This window comes from Colobus angolensis, unplaced genomic scaffold (assembly GCF_000951035.1).
Source record: "Colobus angolensis palliatus isolate OR3802 unplaced genomic scaffold, Cang.pa_1.0 Scaffold61, whole genome shotgun sequence".
In the NCBI taxonomy this organism is placed as follows: Eukaryota; Metazoa; Chordata; class Mammalia; order Primates; family Cercopithecidae; genus Colobus; species Colobus angolensis.
In genome coordinates, this window is record NW_012119710.1 from 3357301 (window position 1) to 3369910 (window position 12610).

The window sequence follows — 12610 nt, forward strand, 5'->3', positions numbered from 1 at the left end:
ATGGTCTCGATCTCCTGACCTCGTGATCCGCCCGTCTCGGCCTCCCAAAGTGCTGGGATTACAGGCTTGAGCCACCGCGCCCGGCCATTTATTCATTTATTTTTGAGATGGAGTCTCACTCTGTTGCCCAGGCTGGAGTGCAGTGGCACGACCTCCACTCATGGCAGCCTCCACCTCCCAGGTTCAAGCGATTCTCTGCCTCAGTCTCCCGAGTAGCTGGGATTACAGGCATGCGCCATGACACCCAGCTAATTTTTGTATTTTTAGCAGAGATGGGGTTTTGTTATGTTGGCCAGGCTGGTCTCAAACTTCTGGCCTCAAGTGATCCGCCCGCCTCAGCCTCCCAAAATGCTGGGATTACAGGTGTGAGCCACTGCACCTGGCCCTCTTAGTTATTTTAAAATTGAATTATGATTGACTATGGTCCCCCTCGCTGTTTTTATTCTGATTGTTGCTGTCATTGCCTAAAAGGGAAGGCCCACAGCATTTGACAGCCCTTGCAGGAATATCCCACCTTGTCCAGCCCTGCAGAGCCCTGATCACAGGGATTTTATTTTTCTCTCTATCTCAACTCTCTGGAGATGGGAGGCTCTTTGGGTAAAGCCAAAAAGCCCCAGGCCCTTTCTCAGTACTCCTTCTGGGCAGCAGGAGAGGGATGGCCAGGAAAGGAGCAAAACCAGATCCCCAGGATGAACCCAGTGTGTGGAGTGGGGGCCCATATTTTGTATCTGGCCCTGGACTAGGTGCTGCAATGGGGCAGCAGGATCATTCCTTCAGCAACCAGTGTTGTTGTCGGTGCTTTAGAACACGGGCTCTGCGATCAGAGTTTGGGTTCAAATCCCTGCTTGACCACTTGCTAACTGAATGAACTTGGGCAAGCTACTTAACTACTCTGAGCCTCAGCATCTCATGCATAAAGTGAGGGTACTAAGAAGACCCACTTTATCCTCTGAAACTTAAATGAGCTACTACATGCAGGGAGTTAGAGCAGTGCCTGGTACATAAATATTCACTGTTATTATATTATGATCATTACTATTAGGCAGAGTATAAGTTGGGCCCTATTTGAGGCTCTGCAGAGGGTTCAAGGATGAAATCTGGCCGGGCGCAGTGGCTCACGCCTGTAATCTCAGCACTTTGAGAAGCTGAGGCAGGCGGATCACTTGAGGTCAGGGGTTCGAGACCAACCTGGACAACACAGTGAAACCCCATCTCTACCAAAAAATACAAAAATTAGCTGGACATGGTGGTCCGTTCCTGTAATCCCAGCTACTTGAGAGGCTGAGGCAGGAGAAGTACTTGAACCCAGGAGGCAGAGGTTGCAATGAGCCAAGATCGTACCACTGTACTCCAGCCTGGGCAACAGAGTGAGACCCCGTCTCCAAAAAACAAAAAAAATGAAACCTGTCTTTGATCCTACCCTAAAGAAGGGTGACGTTTAGAAGGATAGCTGGATCCCATTGTGTGTAATTAGAGTTCAGGGCATGATATCAACCAATGACCGAACAGTCTGTAAGTGCTATGGTAGAACAGAGAGGGAGATGACTCTTCGAGCTTGGTGATCAGGGAAGGCTTCTTGGAGGAAGCAGCATTTGAGTTGCCCCTTAAAGGATAGGAAGAGTTAGAATGAGGAGATAAAGAACAAAACACTGCAGGCACCAGAAGAGGTATAAGCAAAGGTCCCACAGCTATGGGGACCACAGCAGGTTTAAGGAGCTGGGAGTGGTCCATCCAACTAGGCTGGAGAGAAGAGAAAATGAGGGGGCTCCAGCTCTAGTGGTAAGCTGGGATCAGTTTCTGACAGTCCTTGAGTATCATGCTGGGGAGCTAGGAGTTTTTCAGCAGGCAGGAGTGAGCCAATGATAGTTCTGGGTTGTACCAGGTGATGGTCACCAGCTCCTCTGAATGGTCTCAGTGCTTGGGGCCCTGCAGTCCATCAGGGGAATCTCAGCTGTCAGCCTGTCTGGGTGATCAGGGACTCTCCCCCAGGGGGAACAGAATTGTGGGCCCTCTCTGAGCCCAGGGTAGCTCAGGGCAGCAGCTGACTCCAGGTGTCTTCTCTCCTCTGACTTCTACCCTGTGCCCTGATGTGACTCTCACACTGGGCCAGGAATACCAGTTCCCTTCTGGCTCCTTCATCCCCAGCACTGAGAGCCAGGCTGGCCTGGGGAGGCCCAAGGCAACTCCGCCCTTGCAGAGGGACAGGCTGTTCCTCTTCGGGGCTGAGAGCTCCAGCCTGAACCATGTCCTGGCTCCTGGCCCAACACCAGGACCCTAACAAGGTTCCCCCATCCCATCCAATACTCCAGGACCTTCCACCATCAGACAAAGCACGTCCCTATGAACCCCAGGGGCTTAGAAGGGTCTGAACCCTCCTGAGCCCAGCCCAGCCTGGCACACTAGCTCCTTGACCCTCCCACCCATTGGCTGGGACAAGATGCCCAGAGCCCCACTCACCATTCTTCCAGCCCTGCCCTCTGCCGCCCCAAGGCCTTCACCCCTTTCTCTCCAGGGCTGCAAATCAGTTCCACATTTGGGATCTGGCATGCACTATCTGCTCGGAACTCTCTCCTCCCAGTTAGCTCCCATCTCCCTCCACCCCACAAGTTCAGTCCCTGGGGTCTGCGGGAGGGGAAGGGCTCCTGCCTCTGACAATCCCTTCAGAGGACTGAGAGGGAGCCTGACTGTGGCACCGTGCCAGAGGGACAGTGGACAGGAGGCCTCCCAGGGAGAGATGAAAGAGGAGGAGCCAAGGGGGTGGGCGGAGGCAAAGCTAGAGCAAGCAAGGGGACGAGGGGTTGGGGGTGGGGAGGGAAGGAAGGTGGTAGTTCCCAGCTCAGCACATTCCTGAGACATCTGGATGCACTGGAAGGGCCCCAGCTGGCCTGCATGACTGTGGCTCTAGCTTCTCTGCTCTGTGATGTCAGGACCCAGCACTCCCCACTCCCCTCAGAGTCCCACTGGCCTGGGGGCCATTTGGGGCTGAGTACTGGGGTCTCACTGACCCCTGACCCTCAGTGAGCAAGAAAGAGGCCCCTGGGGCAATGGAGGAAATGCCTGCCACAGAGGTGGGCCTGGACACGGGGGTAGGAGGGAGGCACTGAAGACCCAGTGGTTGGCCCATCCGACTGACTCAAGGAAAAGTGTGCCTTTGGGCTGGTGTCAGTCCTTCTCTCCTCCTTGGAAGGGAGATAGAGACAAATGAATGACTCTGGAAACGGCTGCTTACCTTGGGCTGTGTGACCCTGGGCAAGTGTACTCCCATCCCCAGCTCTCGGTTTTCCTCATCTGTAATAATAACAGCTACATTTAATGAGAGCCTTCCTCCTGTATGTCCTGCATTATATAAAGCACTTTACAATTGTTATCTCATTTAATCCTCACAGCAACCTGGTGGGGTGGGTATGAATGTTCCCATTTTATACTCAGGACTGAGGTTTACAGAGGTTAACTAACTTGTCCAAAGCCTGCACAGTGTGTAGGAGAACCAGGATTAGAACCAGGTCTGTCTGACTCCCTTGCTCATAACCATTGAACTGCTTTGCCTCTGCACATAAGAGGGGGTGGACTTACTGATGCCAAAATTCCTTTCTGCTCGAAAATTGTAATGATTTCTTTTGGCCATTGCGGGGCTCTTCAAGAAGGGCAAGGGCAGGCATTAGTCACCTACTGGGTGGGGGAAGGAAGGCAGAGACAGCTGGCTTTGAAGCATCGGGTGGGTCAAGAGTCTTTGGTGGTCCCCTCCCATGGAGGCCCAGAGAGCTCCAGACCCCAGGGACTGGAGTCATTAGCCTAATCCCCAGCTGAGCCCAGGGGTCCCACACCTTCCCTGAAAGAAGAGAGTAAATAAGGAGAGAGAATACCACTCCTTCCAAAAATAAAACCTGAGGACAACTCAGACAGGCCAGGACCGCTGAGGATGTCAGAGGCCGAATGCTGAGTACACTGAGGAGAGGGGAGGCCAAGGGAATTCCAGCCAGAGCGAGGCAGTAGGCTCCAGGCGAGGAGGGCCTTCCAGCTGGCCAGAGGCCGGGAAAGCAGCCCTGACAGGTTGGCCACTGTGTTCTGTTTATACCCTTAGGCCTGACTGGGTCTGCGGGGGAACAGCGATTCCAGCACTGAGTGGAGTCTGTGCTTCCCAGGTACCTGGTCTGGCTAGAGCTTAAGAATAGAAAGGCTTGGGGAAGGAAGAACAACCCGGAGAATGGGTACAGAGGCCCCACTAGGGAGGAGCCGAGGGAAGGAGTCCAAACACATGGAAACTGCCTGGAGCAGAAGCAAGCTGGCATCAGAGCAAGATTCGGGATGGTCATTCCTGGAGGCTCTCTGCTGTAGAAAACAGGGCCTGAGTCCATAAGCTGTCTGACACACTCCTTCATTCACACACTTATCCAGTCGGTCAGTCACTCAGCAAACGCCTGAGCACCCACTGTGTGCTGGGACCAATGCCAGGCTTTGCAGATTCGGACAAGAATTGGACACAGCAAGACATATAGGCAATACGGCTGGATCATTTGAAGCTACACCAAGGAACTTGCACTCTATCCTAAGAGTAGAAGGAAGCCATATTCATTGATGGCTCCCTACTACCCTTAGGATAGAGTACCCTTGGGATAGAGTACAAGTTTCTCATTGATGGAGCAGAGAAATGACATAGTGACTTCTAAGTTTTAGAAGATCCTTTTTTTTTAGGATCTTGCTCTGTTGCCCTGGCTGGAGTGTAGCAGTGTAATCATAGCTCACTGCAGCCTCAAACTTCTGGGCTCAAGTAATCCTCCTACCTCAGCTCCCCGAGTGACTGGGATTACCCACCACACCTGGCTAATATTTTTAAATTTTTTGTGTGTGGAGATGGGATCTCGCTATATTGCCCAGGCTGGCCTCAAACTCCTGGCCTCAAGCAATCTTCCCACCTTGGCCTTCCAAAGTGGTAGGATTACAAGTGTGAGCCCCCTTGCCTGGCCTAGAAGATCTCTCTTGATGTAACGTGGAGGATGCTCTGGAGAGGGATCAGAGTTCGAGGCTTGGACTTACCTTCATAGTCACACCGTTGGTCAGAAAGCCTTTTAAGAGCAGGAATTGGATCCTGTTCGTCTCTGTATCTGCAAAGCTGGGCACCCAGTAGGTGCTGAGTAAATACTGAATGAATGCATGAATGATGAATAAATGAATGTGACTAGATGCCCTTATTCTCCAGAGGCCCCTGGCGCCAACCCGGCACTCAGTTTCCAGTGTCCTAAGCTGCCCTGCAGGGTTCTCCTGCCTATAGACCAGCATCTCCAGCAGCCAGACCGTAGGCTGCTGTGCCCTCGGAGGTGCCAGACAGAGCTAATCCCAGCCCTGGGCGGCGGCACTCGCTGCCATCGCTTCCTCCTGCCCAGACAGTGCCTGGTGCCCGCCCCAGGGTTGGGCCACAGCGCATGGGCCGCCTGGTGAGAAGCCGCCAGGGGCTGGCTGGGAAACTGAGGAAGCTATGGCCTGACCACAGCAAGGTTACCAGTGTCAGGAGGGGCAATGGAAGGGCCAGACTAACAGGGCTAGGGGACTGCAGAGAATATACACCCTGCCTGGGACTCTGCTCTGCCTTGAAGTAGCCTGTGGCTGGCACCAGCCTGCTAATTCCTCTTTCCTTCCTTTCTCCAGCACACACTGGCAACGAAAAGCTCAGTCCCCATGTTGGCGCTTTCTTCAGTCCCAGCCCTCACTGTCCCAGCCCCATGCAAGCCTGGGGCTCCCAAATCTCCCTCACTGGTGTTCACATGACTCAGTCACTGAGTTGCTGGCTTGGCGACACCAACATTTAGTTCTGCGGTCATGTGAGATGGTGTGTGTGTGAGAGCGAGTATGCGTGACCATGTCTGTGTGATCCTGTGTCTGGGGTGACTTCGCATGTGTGTGAGCGTAGGGGTGTGAATCACTGATCACATCTGATGAGTGTGTCTTGTTGAGTTTGCATTCACACCTGACAGTGTCAGCCTATGTGACTCTGTGAGGGTGTCTGTATGTGTGATAGCGCCTGTACAAGGCTGCACATGGAACCGTCTGAATGTGTCGATGGGTGTACTTTTCACTACGTGGTGTCGGAGATGTGGTGTTTCCCTGTGTGCGAAGGAACCCCTCAGCCCACATCCGTGTAGCATGTGCACATGTGCGCATGCACACACACACACACAGAAGTCTTTCTGCTTATTTGGACTTGTGCTCTGTGGTGAACAGTTCGGTAGGGGAAAATATGAAGCTTCAGCAGCCGCCTTCCTTAGGCCTGTGGGGACTGGGGGCTGAGAGTGAGGTTGGAGGCTGGAACAACGTGCTCCCTTAACCCCCATACTCTGCCAGGAAGACTCTGGGAGGGACTGGCTCCAGGGACCAGGAGAACTGTTTTCTCACCATCCAGTCCCCAAAAGGCCAGGGCAGAGGAAAAAGGCCCACGTTCTGAAGACTAATTCACTTTTCTAGGCCCCTCCCAATCGCGCTTCCATACAGACACAGACTGTAACAGATGAGAAAACTGAGGCCAGGAGAGGAGACACCTGCCACTGCCCAGGTCTCAGAGCAGACCTGGGTCTTGAATTAGGGCCTCCAGAGTTTCAGTTCAGTGCATTTTCTCCTTCACAGGGTGGCTTTCGCTCTGGGAGGGCAAGGCCTGGGTCTCTTAGGACCCCCAAATACCGGATGGCAATGCCTAAGGACAGGGTGGGTCTGCTGACAACTGGGGACCCAAAGGGCCCACCTCCTCTCCCTGCTCTCACTGCCCCCCCGCCCCCCAGGCACAGCAGTGACTCAGACTGAAGGCCCTTCAGCTTGAAATGGGGACAACTTTCTAGTGACCACGAGGCAAGTAACCGTCCGGGAATGTATGGGTCAGTGTGTGTTGGGGTGTGGGGGGGAGGTCTGTGGGTCCCAGCCTGCGGCGGGGGAAAGAAAGGGGGAAATGTGAGAGGCCTCTCCTCCCATCTCTCCCTAGCTCTCACTCTCTCGGAAGGAATGTCCGGGCTCAGGATTCCCCCCCACCCCTTATCCCACAGCTCAGCCTGGACCCGCTCCGGTCTCCTCCCTCCTTTCCCCAAGCACAGACTGAACCAGCCTGGGCCGGGGGAGGGGCAGAAGTTAGGAATGGGGGTGCAGGCGCCAAGGAGCCAGGGGCCTGAGGGAAGGGGGCGCGCTGAGGCTGCTTCTGGTTAGGGAGACCCTTCTCCTACACCAACCCCAGCAGGCAGCTGCGCCTCTAGAGCTTTACCCTGTCTCTGCACTGACTTTAGGGAAGAAATTTAGCGAGGGGGGAAAACAAGGCTAGAGCCGGTACGATTACTGCCCCAGGAGAGTCCCCTCTGCCGCCACCAGAGACAGAGAACCACCAAAGCGCCCCACGGTAGGACAATTCGAGATAGAGCTGCAAGGGGATTTAAGGCCCGGCCCGCCCTTTGACTAGGGGAGGTCGGGGAGACCCTCGGTCTCCACTTCTCCCCGCGGGGGTGGGGGCGGGGCCATACTACTGATGAGGGGTTTAAGACACCGTGAGACGGCCAGACCATTTGTGCCTCGGCCCCAGACGCAGAAGGGGTCCCATGCAGGCCCGAGCCAGTGCACCCTGCGCTCCCACAGCCGCGGGCCGTCGGCGCAGGCTGGGACCCTCCTCCGCGCGAGCCCTGCACTCCTCCGGTGCCCTCCACGCCGCCACGGGCGGCTGCTCGCAGCCTCCCGCCATTGGCCAGGAGCTCTGCGGCTCCCACCAATAAGCAGGACGGATTCCGGCGAGGGGCGGCCCCGGGTAGTCCCGGGTTAACCCTTTGTGGGCCACTCCAGGACGGCGGCACCCGGATCCTTCTCTAAAATGTAAACGGCGGGCGGCTGAGGCCGGGCTCCGAGAGGGAGTGCAGCCGAGAGGAGGGGTACGCGGGTCTGCGAGCCGGAGAGCTCGGGAACCTCTCCTCCAAGAGAGGGAAGCCGGCGCCGGCTGCGCGTGGCAGCCGGAAAGGAGCTTATATTGGCACGACTATAGGAAAAAGTCTTTAACGAGGAGGGAAACAAATCATAATATTTCCTTCGCCGGCTTCCCACCCCCGTTGCCTGGAAAGGCACCCCTATGGGACGCTCACCCCCTGCAGAACTCTGTCGCCCTCAAAGCGTTGTTGACACATGGCTCCCCTGACGTTCGTGGACTCCCGGCCACCGACCCCTTCCTCTTGCTCCCTGATTTCCATCGGACAAGCTAAACCTGAACTTTTGTGTGTAAAGTGGAGGGAGGGCTGGGTGTGGTTGCGGGTAGAGGGGACTAGGGGGCGTGCTGGAGCGGAGGAGGGCTGAGGTCTCCAGAATGGGCTTTCCAGGGATGGGGCCAAGTGGCTGCGGTGGAAAGAGTGAGAGGACCAGAAGGTCCCGCACGCGCCAGGGCAGCCGTGGACTTCACCAGCTCACTTTGCAGCCCCGGACATCACCAGCTCACTCACTGTGCGTCCTGAGTAGCTGCGTTTCCCTCTCTGGACTGGAGTTTTCTCTACTGAGAAATAGAAGGAATGGAGCGAGGCGGGGAGCGGGGGACGGGGACCGTGGAGGAGCTTTCTCCGGTCACTTCTGCCTCTAACTTGATGATAGAAACCAGCCCTGAGCCGCCATGAGAGGCCAGGCATCAGACGGAACTAGGGCCGCAGAGCTCTCTAGAGGAGTCCCTGATGGCAGTGCTCCCAGGAGGGGGAGGTGGGCCTAGGGGTGATGGGACGCGCCCACTGTCCACCCAGCACCTGAAGAAGCCCGGCGCAAAGAGAACCTGGGCGTCGGAGTGTCCTCCACCCCCACCCCGCCTGCCCCTTGGCCGCCCTCCCCTTCCACTTGGCTCCTGCTGCTCTGGAAGCTCCATCCTGCTGGGTTTTGGCTGCTGTTTCTAGCAGGTGGGGTGGGGGCTGCTCACACAATGGGGCCAGCTGAGCTCTCTAAGCAGTTTCCTGTGGGCACCCTAAAAGGGTCTCTGGGAAGAACCTGGGTCATCTGCCTGAGCCAAGGCCTTCAGGGAATCCAGCCTAGATCGGAGGAAGCATCTCTCCTCTCCCAGGCCCCAGGAAGAGGTTTGGCAAACCCTTATCGCCTGCGAAGCAGCTGCTGGAGAAATACCTTAGCGGCTGACTCACCGGCTCCCTCTGTTCACAGCCCCCTCCCACTGGGCCCAACACCAGGCCTTTGAGAGACCCTAAGGGAGAGAACTGAGGGAAGCGCCCCCAGCCGGCAGGCCCGGGCTCTGCGGAGGGTGTGGCTAGCGCAGCCCTGGCTGTGGCTGGCTGGGTGGTTGGGGGGTGGTTATACCCTGTAAATGGCCTCTGTCTGGGATCACAGTGATTCTTAGAAATTCATTCAGCTCTGACCTCCTGGTACTGCCTCACTCCAGGTATTGATGGACAATTGACATGCTGATGGCATTGCCATCTGGGTTACAAGGCCCTGTCCCTCCACCAGTATCATGAGCCAGGTGCTGGAAGCCAGCAGGTGAACAGGGTGCAAACTCTGCCTCAGGGCAATAACCGGACCGGAGAGGGTCTGCTGCAGTTGTAGAAGGGGCAGTGAGGGATGGTGGGCGCCTCCCTGCTGTATTAGCTGTATTAGCTCCCTGGGCCTCAGTTTCTCTCTCTGTCAAATGCCAATATGCATTTGTCTTGTCTCATTGGACAATTGTGAAGATTAAATGAAATGATGCATAGAAGAGCACTTTGGGTTAAAAGCACAACAGAAATGTAGGATGATGATTGATTGCTGGCAAACTGGGAAGTGGGAGAGTACCCCTGCCAATGGGGCTTCTAAGCTCATTTTGTCCTGGATTATCTCATCAGGCTTTGTTTGGAGGGGAAGGCCAAACATTCCCCTCGCAACTCCCACCATTGGTCCCAAGCTCAGCTCAGGGACAGAGTTTAAGGGCTGCACTTTTCATGATGACGATAACTAACGCTGATTGAGTACTCACTCCATAGCAGGCACTGTTCTATGTTTTGTATGTACAGCATTTACTCATTTTACCCCCATACTCCTGTGAGGTGAGTACTAATCTAACACAATTTTAGATCCTCATGGCAACACTATGAGGTACGAACTATTATTTTCCCCTTACGGATAAGGAAACTGAGGCACGGAGAAGTTAAGCAACTCAGCAAGTGGTGGAGCTAGGAGTCAAAAGCACGTCTATGTGACTCCAGAGCTCGTGATCATCTCCTACTTCATGCGGACAGACTCATGTGGCCCTGAACCTTATGCTCATACAGAAGGCTTCTCTGCTCATTACCTTCCAGATTGGGACAGGTTCCCAGTATTCCAGGCCAGAAAGGGCCAACAACTCCAGACCTTGAAGGAATCCCCTGGCACAAGCCTTTAACCACTCAGCAGGTGGGGCTCCAGGACCTAAGGCAGCACCGCATCCCCCATCTCTTCTGACTCACCAGCAAATTCATTCATTCAATAAATAAGGAACAAACAATAGAAACATTTATTGGACAGGCACGGTGGCTTACGCCTGTAATCCCAGCACTTCGGAAGGCCGAGGTGGACAGATCACTTGAGGCCAGGAGTTTGAGACCAGCTTAGCCAACATGGTGAAATCCCGTCTTTACTGAAAATACAAAAAATTTAGCTGGGCGTGGCGTGGTGGTGTGCACCTGTAGTCCCAGCTGCTTGGGAGGCTGAGGCATGCAAATCGCTTGAACCTGGGAAATGGAGGTTGCAGTGAGCCAAAATCATGCCAGTGTAATCCAGCCTGGGTGACAGAGTGAGACCCTTGCAAGCAAGACAGAAAAAGAGAGAGAGAAACATTTCTTTACACATTTATAATTCTTTAGAGAGAAAAATAACTTATAAGAACCTACTATATGTCAGCCACTGGGGTGCTTTATTAACAATAAGAGGCAATGTTCACTGAGTAATTACTATGTGCCAGGGACTGTTCTAAGGGCTGTACGTGGATTAACTTGTTTAATCCTCACGACAATCTCGGCAGGTAGGAACTATTAATATTACCAGCTGTGCAGAGGACAAAATGAAACAGAGAGGTTAATTGACCTTCCCAAGATTGTGGAGACCAAGATTTTTCAGACATTTTTGTTTCTAAGAAATATATGTTACATCATTACCAAGTACACACATGTGCAAGCACGCACACACACAACTGATTTGTTTTTAAATTGCCAGGTATTTAACTCCACTGTGTGCTGTGCACTCTGATATTTTCTACCCTTTTTTTTTTCTGTTTTATTTTTACTTAAAATTCTGGTCGTGACCCACTAAATTGATTTCACAACCCATTAATGAGTCACCACCCACAGTTTAAACAGCACTGAGTCATAGCTGGAAGGACGGAGACCACCATTCGAACCTAAGTAGTAGGGCTCCAGAGCCTAACCTCTCCGTATAAAGGTTGACTTGGGAAAGGACAGAGACCCTGAAGTCTTGAGGACAGATGGGGACTGTGCTGCTGAGGGGACTGGAGGCTTCAAGAATCCCACCACCCTGCATCACTCTCTTCCCACATTCCAGCAAAAGATCACACAAAATTCACTAATATTGCCTTTGGAAAACAAACTTGTTGGCGTAGACACACGGTTGTTCTCTTACTTTGTCCTCACATCAGCCTATGAAGGAAGTAAGAAGGACTGAGAAACTGACTCACGCAGTTTAAGTCATTTGACCAAGGTCACAGAGCCCAGGGTCCTGTTGCCGGGTCCAGGGAGTTTTTGACCCCATCCACAGCTCACCCTTGCAGATAACAATGGTGAGGGTGGAGCTGGTGGTAGAGAGAATGGGATGACAGTGGTAATGGTCGTGATGGAAATGATGAGAGCTGGTGTTGTGATGTTGGTAGTGGGGAGGTTGCTGATGTCGCTGGTATTAATGGAAATGGGCACAGTAATGGGAGGTCGCAGTGACAGTGGTGGCTGTGGTGGGGGCCGCACCACCACAGTAGCACCCGCACCCCCTCCCCAAGCAAAGCTGAATTCCCTCTTCCCCTCACCTTCTCCTTCTCTAGCACTTTCCTGAGCACCTGGACCACTTCACAGAGAACATGGAGGACTTCTCCAACGACCTGTTCAGCAGTTTCTTTGATGACCCTGTGCTGGATGAGAAGAGCCCTCTGCTGGACATGGAACTGGACTCCCCTACGCCAGGCATCCAGGCGGAGCACAGCTACTCCCTGAGCGGCGACTCAGCGCCCCAGAGTCCCCTTGTGCCCATCAAGATGGAGGACACCACCCAAGGTAAGAGGTGGAAGAACCTGGGGACAGCACAGGCCCAGAAGGCCCAGGAGGGAGGAAGCTCTGGGGTGACAAGAGAGTGTGCCTGCAGCCTGAGACTCCCAGAGGCTCCAAGAGGAGCCACCACAAACCCCTCAGGAGGTGCTGCTCCCTGCCTTTCTGTTCTCCCTCAATTCAAAGCCAGAGGAGCACTTCTCAAAAGGGTTTTTTTTTTGTTGATTTAAATCAGTGGTTCACAAAGTGTGGTTCCCAGACCAGCAGCATCACCTGGGAATCTGTTAGAAATGCAGATTCTAGGCCAGGTGCAGTGGCTCAAGCCTGTAATCCCAGCACTTTGGGAGGCCGAGACGGGCGGATCACGAGGTCAGGAGAGCGAGACCATCCTGGCT

General features: G+C 54.1%; 1 protein-coding gene across 1 annotated transcript in view; it reads left to right on the top strand.

The window, feature by feature from the left end:
- CREB3L1 (cAMP responsive element binding protein 3-like 1) overlaps window positions 1-12610 on the top strand; it is a 44426-nt gene that overhangs the window by 10894 nt on the left and 20922 nt on the right. Inside the window, exon 2 of the mRNA XM_011963303.1 lies at window positions 11996-12224. Coding sequence (XP_011818693.1) covers window positions 11996-12224 — 229 coding nt within the window. The remainder of the gene's footprint in view (window positions 1-11995; window positions 12225-12610) is intronic.